Source organism: Hibiscus syriacus, unplaced genomic scaffold (assembly GCF_006381635.1).
Source record: "Hibiscus syriacus cultivar Baekdansim isolate YM2019G1 unplaced genomic scaffold, ASM638163v2 tig00110888_pilon, whole genome shotgun sequence".
Lineage (NCBI taxonomy): Eukaryota > Viridiplantae > Streptophyta > Magnoliopsida > Malvales > Malvaceae > Hibiscus > Hibiscus syriacus.
The window spans coordinates 54091-67640 of record NW_024062898.1 but is presented as its reverse complement, the minus strand read 5'-3'; the positions used below and the strand labels follow the sequence as shown (position 1 = coordinate 67640).

At 30.5% G+C, this 13550-nt stretch overlaps 1 protein-coding gene across 1 annotated transcript; it reads left to right on the top strand.

Moving 5' to 3' along the window:
- Window positions 1-6557: 6557 nt before the first annotated feature.
- LOC120144288 (glyceraldehyde-3-phosphate dehydrogenase 2, cytosolic-like) lies at window positions 6558-9488 on the top strand. Its single transcript, XM_039158392.1, has 11 exons — window positions 6558-6717; window positions 6804-6904; window positions 7341-7456; window positions 7543-7642; window positions 7918-8064; window positions 8153-8213; window positions 8288-8385; window positions 8677-8819; window positions 8909-8992; window positions 9133-9222; window positions 9326-9488. The coding sequence occupies exons 1-11, from the start codon at window positions 6690-6692 to the stop codon at window positions 9366-9368; spliced, it is 1011 nt and encodes a 336-aa protein (XP_039014323.1). The 5' UTR covers window positions 6558-6689; the 3' UTR covers window positions 9369-9488.
- The last annotated feature ends 4062 nt before the right edge of the window (window positions 9489-13550 follow it).

Genomic DNA, 13550 nt, shown 5'->3' with positions numbered 1-13550 from the left:
TTGAAATTAAAAGAAAATTAAATAATTTACCTTCTCCTTGTCTCACATGAATGTATAGTGATGGAGTTTGTAAGCTCCAAGTTTATTTTAATAATTTTTAAAAATAAAGATAAAGAGGAATGGTTTTCACTCTCAACTGCAATATAAGATAAATGATAGATGTAATCATATACCACCCCAGCTATTGTCAATAAATATCCTTAAAGATAACCCTTAAGAAAGCAACCATCAAGGCTATTGATTGGTTTGCATCATATTTTGAAAGCATCCTTGTAGGCTTGAAGACAAATGTATATACTAACAAATAACATATTATCTAGATGACATATGATTATTGTCCCGGGGTTTGTTCTTCTCAATTCAGCAAACTAATCTTCTATCATTGCATATTAGTCATCTTGATTTCTATGGATCATCTTCAAAACTTCTTGTTTTGTTCTACTATATTTTAATAATGGTACATCAATGGTATGATCATTTTTTATATCCTGTCTTAAAAAACTAATGGAGTATTTAGGGTCAACCCTAAATTTCTCAATATATTCCCTAACCAACCACTTATATGTACAATTCTTATTATTCATCTCTCTAATACATGTATGATCTCTAACATATATCTTAATCTTCCAAGATGTGTCAGTCTCATCCTTGGGATTCACTCTTCATGCCCAAATCATATGGGCAATCAATCTTACACATAACCCGAAGTCTTCTAGAATAATTTATCTTAAGTCTCACATTGTACTTATTTTTCACTCTATATTGTCTTACTGCTACTTTAATGACTTTTTAGTTAGGAAATAACACGTTTTTCCTAAACTATGGATTTTTTAAGTCAATCTCACTATTGAACTCAGGGCACCTTCTCCATTGACTCTCTGTTTCAAAGTCACTTGCACTGTACAATGGATCTGAACCCTTACTGTCATCTGCACTATTCATTACATGACCTTCATTATCAACAGTAAATTTAGGTATATCCCTATCAACTGGCACAAGCACATCACATATTTCATCCTCATCATCATCTAAGTCATTCTCACTATCCTCAAATATATTGTCAAAACTTTAACTCTCAAAATGTATATATTCTAAATGTTCATCCTCATTCTCAGAAAAATATTTTCTAACATTTTCACATTTAACCATGTCATTCTCACCATTAATTTTAGTTTCAGGATTATATTTAATATCAATAGTGGGCTCACTTTCAATTTTAATATTTGTTTCATGTTTGTGTTCCACAGTTTCTTCAATGTAAACATGTGCATACTTACTCCTAGGCATATTACCTAACATATTTAACACATCAACATCAGTTTTCAGTGTATTCATAGTTAATGCTTCCCTTATTTTTACCAATATGTTTCATGTGGATTGACATATCCTAATTTCATAATCATATCACAGAAACAAATATAGACAAAGAGTCAATCTCAAACATATAAAAGAAGGTAGCTTTTTACCAATATATTCTACTATGGGGTGATTAACGTTAACAACATACCCACTATGGTGAACAATTATTGTGCAATACTCTGAAGATATGGTTGTGACTTAAATAAAAAAAATATATATTAATTTAAAGACATGGTTGTAAATTAAATGAATAAATGAATTATTAATTTAATTTAAATTTAATATTTCATATGTTATACCCTAAATCTTAATGGTCCCAACACAAATCATGTGGTCTTCACTAACAATTTTTAAAATATAATAATTAAATAATGTATGCATATGTTTCCAGAGAAATGTATTAAATGTATGGTCCTCGTTCGTTTTATCCAAAAAAAGACATTAAACTATTGTCAAACAATGTGGTCCTAAAAAATAGTGCCTATGTGGTCCTCACAAACATTAATCAATACATTAATATCCAACCAACACATAATATCCAACAAACATGTAATATCCACCACATATATATCATTGAACAAATATATAGTAAAAAAACCAAAGCAATGCAACACATATATACATAAAGCCTAAACTAAAATCAAATCGAACAGTAAACTATACAATCGAACATGAATTTCATATGTATTAACATAAAATTTTAAACCTCCCTAAAAAGAATAACAGAAACCCCTAGTTTAAAAAAAAATTAAAACCCTAATTATGGGTCACAATCAAAACATATAAATAAGAATTTAGAACGCTCACTGTATGGAATGTCAGCAATACACCCCGAACACAACACATGACTTCTCATAATTATGATATCGAACCCGCGTATACCTTCGCTTTCGAAGGCACATAGAAAACTTAATCAGTTCTCCTAAACCCTCAATTGATTGATTTCACAAACCACTCATATAATCCTTAAACCTCTTAACTCGTGCGAAAATTAAACCTCTCCACTTATATAAACCTTATACCCCTTAATTCACAAAAACCCTATCATACAGTTTGGGATAAATTTTTGAGAAACTGTCTCGTACTTTAGCTAAATCAGGATTAAACGAATAGTCATTTGGGTAATGTTATTTTACCCTAATTTATTTGACGTGTCATTTACAATTTGGGAACAATTTTATTTCTGAAGTGTCATTTACAATATTTTTAAACGATTAAAATATCATTTATCTATTCTACGTTATAATGCCATTACAAGACTAACGACGGAGAGATAAAAAATGTAACGTATAAAGTTCAATGAGAAATTTAAAAAAATTGAAAGTATGGTGACTGAAATTGGAGAAAGTAAAGTTCAATTACCATGCATGCAATTTACCATTAAAATAATTAAATAAACTATTCAGGCCCATCTAAACTCGTTCCAAAATGAAATTGAACAAAAATATTTTCAAAATTTTGAAAATAAGGAGTGGATTCATGAATGATGAAACCCATAAATTGATTTAATTCCCAATAAAAAAATTGATATCCACAAATCAATCCATTACCTGAAAAAGATCTCACTTTCTATAGATGCATAAATGTGATTCTAAGTCCACGACATATTGGTTTTCATGTCCAGCAAAGACCTCAAATTTATGTCCATTTGCATGCTTAGGTGAACACCTGACAATATGCATACTAGAACAATATAAATCAATAAGCATAACAATATCAATAATAAGTAGTAAATCAATAAACAATAAAATCGTTTGCAAACCAACCAATACTTTTGACAATCAATAAGTGAAACAATATCTATAATAAATAGAAAATTAATAAACACAATACTAAAACAATAAATTACCTTATAGTCTGCATAATAACAGTGCCAACTTTCTTCTGAATTTTGAGGCAAAGTGGACCAATAATCTTCTAAATAACTTTCTTCTTACTAGCAATTCTTTGCAATATCCTTGATATAATAATCTTCATCATGGTCAGAATTGGTCTGTCCAAAATCATCTTAACAAAGAAAAACACAATTAATTGAGATCATGTTACAATTGTTAAAACACAAAGAAAAAACATAGTTAAAATAATAATTTTATCTTGTTGAAGCTCTCACACATGTTAAAGAGAAGTTAAACCTGTACCTTTTTGAGAAATGAGACTTTGACCACTGTACAAGTCCTTATTTTTTATCCAATCAAATGTATCCATGACATTGATCTTATTTCATTCATTGCATTAGTGAATTGTTTCTTGTGTGTTGCATTCCATAATACATCTTTTAATGTTTTTCCTTGGTTGCTTCTCTTGGAATTGAAGTTAGAATAAAGATGCCTCGTATAAATTTTGTGCTTTGTATTGGAAAACAATTGTGCAATTGTCTTTACTAAACCCTACAAGCACCAATTAATTACTCATTAGTAAATGAAATGCATGAATTAAAAGAAAATTAAATAATTTAATTTATGTTTGTCTAACATGAATATATAGTGATGTGAGTTTATACGCTTTAAGTCTACTTTAATAACTTGTAAAAACTAAGGTCAAGAGGAATGATTTTCACTCTCAAGTGCAACATAAGCTAAGGGATAAATGCAATCATTTGCATCAGCCCAACCTATTGTCAATAAATAAACTTGATGATAGCTCTTAAGAAAACAACCATCAAGGCTAATGATTGGTCTGCATCTTGCTTTGAAGCCATCTTTACAGCTTGAAGTACATCCTAACAAATAGCATATTATCTAGATGACATATGATTTTTGTTCTAGGGTTTGTTCTTCTCAATTTAGTAAGGTAATAATATATCCTTGCATATTGGTCATCTTGATTTCCATAGATCATCTTCAAAGCTTCTTGTTTTTCTCTGCAACATTTTTTATATTGATACATCAATGATGTGATCATTTCTCACATCCTATCTTAGGGAACTAATTGAGCAGTTAAGGTCAACCTTAAATTTCTTAATTTATTTCCTAGCCAACCACTCATAAGTACAACTCTTATTTTTCGTTTCTCTAATGCATGTATGCTCTCCAATATATGTCTTCTATCAAGTTGTACCAGTCTCATCTTTGGGATTCACTCTTGATGCCAAATCATCCATGGGTAATCAGTCTTATACACAACCTGAAGTCTTCTAAAATAATTTACCTTAAGTCTCACATTGTACCTATTTTTCACTTCATATTGTTTCACTACTACTTTAATAACTTTTTGATTAGGAAATAACATGTCTTTCCTAAATTGGAAATTTTCTAAAAACCCCACCATTGAACTCAAGACACCTTCTCCTATGATCCTCTGTTTTAGAGTCATTTGCATTATATAATGATTCTAAACCCTTATTATCATCTTCACTATTTATTCCATCACTTGCATTGCCTACAACTAATCCATGTATATCCCTACCAACTTCTACAGGCACATCACAAATTTCATCCACACCATCACTGAGTCATTTTTACTATCCTTAAACAGACTGTCAGAACTTTGACTCTCAGAAGCTATATATTATGAATGTTCATCTTCAGTCTCAGAAAAATATTTCCTTAAAATTTCACCATAAAGCAAGTCATTCTCAATTGGTTTCAGTTCTAGGATTATGTTGAATATAACAGTGGGTTCACTTCCAATTTTAGTATTTGTTTCATATGTGTTTTACAACTTCTTCAATGTAAACATGTACATACTTATTCCTAATCATATTACTTAACATACTTAACACATCAGCATCAGTTATTCCTTAATCATATCACAAATAACAAACATAGACAAAGAGTTAATCCCACACATATCAAAGAAGGTAATTTTTTTACCAGTATATTTCACTATGGGGTAATTAACATTAACATCATACCCACCATGGGAACCCGTATTGCACAGTACTCTGAAGATGTGACTATGACATAAATAAAAAATACATTAAATTAAAGTTGTGATTGTGAGTTAAATGAATAAATAAATTATTAATTTAATTTAAATTTAAAGCTGTTGACTTATGTGGTCCTCGTTCACTTTATTTAACAAAAAGGCATTAAATTATTGTCAAAACAATGTGGTCATCAAAAAACAGTGCCTATGTGGTCTTCACTAATATTAATTAATACATTAATATCCAACCAACACATACTATCGAACAAATATATAATATCCACCACATATATCATAACAAATATACAGTAACAATAAACAAAGCAAAGCAAAGCAACCCACTATATACATAAAGCCTAAACCAAAATTAAATTAAACTCTAAACTATATAATCAAATATAGATTTCATATATATTGACACAAAATTATAAAACCTTGCTAAAAGGAATAACAGAAAATCCTAATTTTTCCGAAAAAAAATTAAAACCCTGATTGTAGGTCACAATCAAAACATATAAATAAAAATTTTGAATACTCATTATGTCATGCCGACAATACACTCCGAGCAGAACATATGACCTAATATCGAATCCACGCTCACCTTCGATGTCGAAACCACATAGAAAACTTAAACAGTTCTCCCAATTTTTTAATTGATTTCACAAACCACTCGTCTAAACCTTAAACCTCTCAACTCGTACAAAGATTAAACCCCTCAACTCATATAAACCCTATAACCCTTAATTTATAGAAACCCTATCACACAATTTAAGAGAAATTTTTGAGAAATTGTCTCTTGCTTTAGGTAAATCAAGGTTAAACGAATAGTCATTAGGGATGTTATTTTATCCTAATTTTTTTTCTGATGTGTCATTTACACTATTTTTAAACGATTAAAAAATCATTTATGTATTCCATGTCATAACATCATAACAAGATTAATGGCGAGTGACAAAAAATACAATATATAAAGTTTAGTGACCAGATTAAAAAAAAATTGAAAATACGGTAAGTGAAATAGGAAAGAGATTAAAGTTCAGTTACCATGCGTGCAATTTACCCTTACAAATAATCAAATAAACTATTCGGACCCATCTAAACCCGTTCCAAAATGAAATTCAACAAAATGATTTTCAAAACTTTGAAAATAAGGATTGGATTCATGAATGATGAAACCCATGAACTGATTTAATTCTGGTAAAACCCAAATGTTGATATCCACAAATCGGCCCATTACCTGAAAAAGAATCGTAAACCCAGAAATCTCGTGAGCAACCCTCGGTTTTCCCACCGCATTTTTGGTGGTCCTACTTCCTCCCTGAACTTTCCGCCATTTCTGCCTCTCCCACTCGTTTTTAATTATAAACCGCTTTTTTCTCTTTATTTGCTCACCGCAATCATCACTCTTATCTTCTCTCACTGTTCTTCATTAATTCCACCTTCGTCGCCTTTGTTTTTCCGTGATGGGGAAGATTAAGATCGGAATCAACGGTGAATATATACTTTTTAATCTTTCTTTGATTTTTTGGTTAATTTTTAATTGTACATCTGATTTTTTTTTTGTGTGTTTGGCGAAGGATTTGGAAGGATCGGTCGTTTGGTTGCGAGAGTTGCTCTCCAAAGAGATGATGTTGAACTCGTTGCTGTTAACGATCCTTTCATCACCACTGATTACATGGTTCGTTGTCGTATTTTCTTTTATTTTCTTTTCATTCGTATGTTTCTCTTTTTTATTTGCTTTCTTTCATGTTTTTACTAGAGCTTTCATTTGAATAAATTCTTGTGTTGAAGTTTTTTTTTAATATAAACAAAGTTGATCTGAAAGGAATCATGATTTGAATTTATGTTTCCTGTTCTGATTTTTGCACTTAATTACTTGCCTAACGGATATGTTTGAAGTATTAAACTATTTAAAAATATTTCAACTAACTCTGATCTATTAAAATATTGATTATCAGAGTTTTAGGATAAAGTAACTGAATAACTGACACTGCTTGCTTTTCAGTGAGCTAATCTTGTTTTTACGTCGACAGTAGAGAATCCAATTGTTTATTTTGTTTGATTTATTTAATAATTTGTTTATGGATGTGATATTGACAATTGTATTTGTATAGACCTACATGTTCAAGTACGACAGTGTTCATGGTCAATGGAAACACCATGAGCTTAAGGTGAAGGACTCAAAGACCCTTCTCTTTGGTGAAAAGCCTGTCACTGTTTTCGGCATCAGGTATGGTTTTCTCTTCCTTTGAACATGCACGTCGAGTTTTGGTTGTTGGAAACATTTTATTGACGTGCTTTTCTGATTAATGGTAGAAACCCCGAGGAAATTCCATGGGCTGAGGCTGGAGCTGAATATGTTGTTGAGTCTACTGGTGTTTTCACTGACAAGGATAAAGCTGCTGCCCACTTGAAGGTATGTGAAATTAGTTTTTTCTTTCTAAGTTTAACATGTCTCTTTGCGTCTATTAAGATTGAAAAAGTGAAGATGGAATATTGCATTGTGTGTGGGGAACATAAATGTGTTTGACTTTTGTGCCGATACATATCGGTACTTGTTTATGGGGTATAATTCTCACAATATATGGAAAAATGTCATACACATCCCATATCCAACACTCACACTCAGGGACTTGCAACATAGCTTTTCCATTTCTGGTTTTCTTATTCTGTCTTTTTCCTCTCTCTTAGGGTGGTGCTAAGAAGGTGATCATTTCTGCTCCCAGTAAGGATGCCCCCATGTTTGTTGTCGGTGTAAATGAGAAGGAGTACAAGCCTGACCTTGATATTGTCTCCAATGCTAGTTGCACTACCAACTGCCTTGCTCCATTGGCCAAGGTAATAATTATTCCACTGTTAGCATTTTGAAGCGTTTGCTAATAGTTTCATCCTCAAAGTAATAATGAACCTGTAAGCATGAGGGCAGGTTATTCATGACAAATTCGGTATTGTTGAGGGTCTCATGACTACTGTTCACTCGATCACTGGTAAGTACTTTGTGTTCTATTGTGTTTTTTGCGTCAAGTTTGTGTATTGTTGACTGACTGTCTTTTTTATTCAGCTACCCAGAAGACTGTTGATGGCCCATCAATGAAGGACTGGAGAGGTGGTAGAGCTGCTTCCTTCAATATCATTCCCAGCAGCACTGGAGCTGCCAAGGTATGTATCTATTTTTGCATTTTCTGGTTAAGTTGTATGATATTTTTGTTTTATATTTTTTTGGCAGGGCTTGTAATTTTACTATGATTTATAAATTTTATATTTTTATTAAAAAATGTAATTATTTCCAAGAAAATCCAACCTCACGGCCCAATTAACATGTGATTAGTTTCAGATGTTAAAACCTGTATTTTTGACCCTTAGCTAATTATGATAGCATGCTATATATTGTTGTTAAATGATTTTTGGAAATAAAGTTTAATGGTTGATTATCATCTTGTAATGACATAGGCTGTTGGCAAAGTGTTGCCAGCATTGAATGGCAAGCTGACTGGAATGGCTTTCCGTGTTCCCACTGTCGATGTCTCAGTGGTTGACCTCACTGTGAGGCTTGAGAAGAAGGCTTCTTACGAGGATATCAAGGCTGCTATCAAGTAAAGTTTAAGAATATTGATCTTATAGTGCTGTATTTAATATAAAGATGCATGTGTTATGTATTGACACGGTGGATCTTTTCGTGTAGGGAGGCATCAGAGACCACAATGAAGGGAATTCTTGGTTACGTAGATGAAGATTTGGTCTCAACCGACTTTGTTGGAGACAGCAGGTGTGATGCCGCATTCTTCCAATAATAGGTTCTTTAATGTTGATGGTTTTGCTTGCTTGTGCCTCAGTTTTGTATTGGCCGACTATTTAAACAGGGAAATTGTAGACTTTGTGATGCAATGTTGTGATTTCTTTAAACAGGTCGAGCATCTTTGATGCCAAGGCAGGAATTGCTTTGAATGACAATTTTACTAAGCTTGTTGCCTGGTATGACAATGAGTGGGGTTACAGGTAAATTACATATATCCTTCACTTACGTCTGATAGTGCGTTGTAGTAAACAGAGTTTCTCGTTGGTGGATTTTTTGTCTGGTGACATTCTTTTGCTGCCGCAGTTCTCGAGTGGTCGACCTTATTCGACACATGGCTTCATGCTAAGTGGACGAAGCTTTAGCCTCTTCAGCCTTGGCAAGCTATCTAGATAGAACTAGAGGAGATATGCATGTTGCTGATGGGCATGCGAATAGTAGATTTGTACGGATAAAAAAGGATACATCTTTTGTTTTAGTGTGAACCCTTATTTTGCATCCCGGGGAGTGTCTGTTCGACTCCCTTCCATGTTATGTCACAAGTATTAATAATAATTTCAAGGTCAATTGAAAAACTAATAATAAAAACATGTCATAAATCCATATAAATATGATAGGAAATTATATGGTAAGCATAAAAAAAGTTATCGCGCGGTATAAAACAATTGTAAGAGCTATACTGCACTGCGCTTATTCCGCCATATAGCACTTGTATGTACATGCATCTCGATGATACTGTCATGTCTGATGTCGGACGGATAATATGATAGATGAATAAAATAAGATAGAAAATTCATGGTAATATTGATTTGTTCTATATTAATTTTTTGAGGTTTCTTTTATGTAATTACTGTTATTTTTTTTATCAGTTCTCTTACGTATAATAGCGTGATAATTGTGCATTATGTTTCTATCGACTATTAGTTGTTTTCAGCGTTCACATGGAAACACAGAAAGAGAAATCTAAAGTGTCGCGTCTCTCTAACAGCAAATTGATTCTTTATTATTTGAATTCTCAAACTATACTTTTATAATTAAATTTGAATAGAATAAAACGTGGACAGGTGTATTTGTGATGCAACCACTGGTAAAAGTCCAAGTTGGAGTACAGTAATTTATTACAAGGTCCACAACAAAAGATGTCACGTCCTTGAATCATACGATATTCTTAATTAAATCATACGCGACGATTGGAACTATAAGTTTAACCGTTGAATTGAATATTCATTCCTATCTTATCATTAATCGGTAATAATTCCTCACTTTTCATTGTTTATTAATTAGGAGTGCAGTTTCGGCCTTGAACCATGAGCCAATTAATTCAATGAGATGTTAGGATAATAGTAATAGGATGTTAACTAGGATCTCAATAAAAGAAATTGAAACTTGATCATTTGACAGGTGTTAACATCTCATTGAAAAGGATGACATAATATTTATTTATTCTTTCATTTGGCAAAGCTTGAGGTTTGACCAAAAATTGGATCACTCACCCACGTCTCTTTGAGAATGAATTCAATGTCTAAAAGTCCATGGCAAGCCGAAAACAGGTTCACATGGATCGAATTAAGGTGGAATTTCAATTAAAACAAAATATATATGACAGATTTTAATTATTATTAATTCATCATACGAGGACAAAATCTATCGTTATAATGAAGATCAGCTGTTAGATTTAAGGAATCTTCCCATACGTCAAAGGGTTATAACTATTATATAATAGGATAAACTACAAGTTTAGTATCTAAACTATAATTTTGTTCAATTTTGATACCTAAATTCTTATTTTTTAAAGTCATACTTAACGGTGAGTTTATGTTTCAATTTAGTATCCTACCATTAAAAATTTAACATAACTGATATTTCTTTTAATTTTTTAATGATGATGCAGCATTACCTTATGATGACATGTCAACATTACTGTTAAATTTTTAACAGCGATATATCAAAACGAAACATAAAATAAACATTAAGTATGATTTTGAAACAAAATAAAGTTTGGGTACCAAAACATAACAAAAGTAATAGTTTAAGTATTAAATATGTAGTTTACCTTATATAATAATATTAAGGGTTAATAGCACCAGGGGGCGAAACTAGGAATTTATTATAGCGCGAGTTGAGGGACACCAAAATAATACGATATTAATAGTTTTAGATTGATATAAGATATTTTAGAGTTGAGGGACTAATTTATGATGAGGGTCATAGTTTGAGGATTTAAATAAAATGTTTTTAAGTTTATAACTAATTTATAATTAGGGTTATAAGATGAGGACATCCTATGTAATTAACTCTAATATCGAATTATTTTGGTAATAAAAACCAAATCATGTGAAGTATCAATTATCGTGCCACAATTAAAGAGTTAATTGTCTATAATTTACAAATTATTATTTCCAAGTACTTTTTTTTTAGGTTAAGATTTTCAGTCCGTGTAATTTTTCAAAATGCAACTCGGGATAGGAAATTATAATTATCTTGGACGATAACTTCATAGTTCCGTATGGAAATAAAATTTCTTTATTTTCACAAATGAAATTAATTTATAATAAATAAATAAAATAACAATTCTAACAGCTTGCAAAGTTGGAAAAAAAATACCCCACTAATGTCCCAAAATAATAATTCCATTAGAACTAATTTGATTTTTACACATTCTAATTAAAACTGGGAAAGTCTTAGCATTTTCTTTATCTGTTTAGCTATTCATATGAAGTCTTAATACCTACTATAATAATACAATTATTTCTATAATTAACTAATTTTCTATCTTTGCAAACATATATTTTCGACATATTCCTGTGTTCATGTTATATTTATATTATTTTCTATTTTTAATCTTAAATTGTTGTTCTTCATCATCTTTGTTCTTCCATCTTGAATAAATTTAATAATTTCACTCTATTTTACTTGTTATTATAATCTTTAGATTGCTAAAATTTCATATAAATTTATGACATGTTTGTGTATTGTGTTTATGTTTTGTCGCGTATTATTATTTTTTATATAATTTATTATGACGTGAATTTCAAAATCTAAAAAACTTTAAACCTTAAAAAATGAAGAAAACCTAATTTTAATGTAAGGAATAAAAATATAATTTTTATTATATTATATTTAATTAATTTGTGGCTAACAACAATCATACTTAAAAAAAACATCACGTCTTTATCATATATCGTATATAATAAAACACGAATAATGAAGAAATAAACAACGTGGATGTCTCAACCATAAGCTAAATATGTAGAATCTAGTTTAACCCACAACAAAATTTTCCTACACTGAAAAGGTAATAAAATAAAGCAATAAAACTCTTCAATTTAAAATAAAAAATTAGACAACATATTTCTAATTACAAATAGTAAACTATATAGGTAGTCTTAAAATTTTGGAGTACTTTTACTTTGATAAACTAAACTTTTAAAGCTTCCGTTACAATCACTAAATTTTAAATTTGATTTCATTATAATTACCGTCGTTACGAAAAGCTAATGTGTCATGTTAAAGTCTTCTTCTCAAAAAATATCATAAGGTTTCAAATTGACTGTCTTGAAAATGTTAAGTTTCCAATGAAAGGAGCAATTGTCAATTAATTTTAACAATAGGAATGGTATGTTGACCATAAGGTTAACGTAGTTTGTTTCAAGTTAATCTAATAATTAACAATGGTGGATCGAAAAGTTTTAATTGTTAGTTTCAATTAGATTTGAGGAGATCGGGAGATTTTCAGAAGAGATTGAATCGAATGAAACAAAGAGAAAAAAAATGAGTAGTTTGATGACATTTTCGATTGAAAAAATCATTGAACAAAGACAAAGAGGATGGCAAAATGAGGTGACAATTCAATAGAAACTAAGAGCTACAACTTTTCGACCCATTATTGTTATCCATCAAATCAATTTGAAACTAAACTATGATAACCACTCCATTCATAAAAAAAAAAGCCTTTGCAGATAATCAAATTGAAAAATAAATGTTTTTTTAAAGAAAGAATATTTTAACATATAACGTCAGTTTTTCTTAACAGAAGTGACCTTAATGAGAATGAATTAAAAGTTTAGAGATTCTAATGCAAGTTTTAAAAATCCAGTGAACAAATTAAGAGTGTCTTAAATTTAAGGGACTAACAAAGTAATTTACTCTAAAAATAAAACTCTTTTAACTAATAGTTTTATAATCTCTTTATATTGTTTTAAAAAAAGACTTATTTTATATTATGCTCAACAGATATTAAATAATTTATGTTAACCCCAAAAATGATAATTAATATGATTTTTTTTCTGGACTATCTGTATGAAAGTATTAATTTCACGATATAATAAAATTATTAATGAAATATAATTACAAAGTACTGTTTGGTTCGTCGACTTTAGTCCCAATTTTTTTGGGTCATCAGAAATGGTTTAATTACATAAAGTGAAACAAAAAAACATGAAACCCGTCAGCATCAACAACGGGTGAGGCCCTGTTCTTTTTCTCATTTCCTTTAATGTAGGATCCTTTAGCCTTTATAAGAACCAACCCA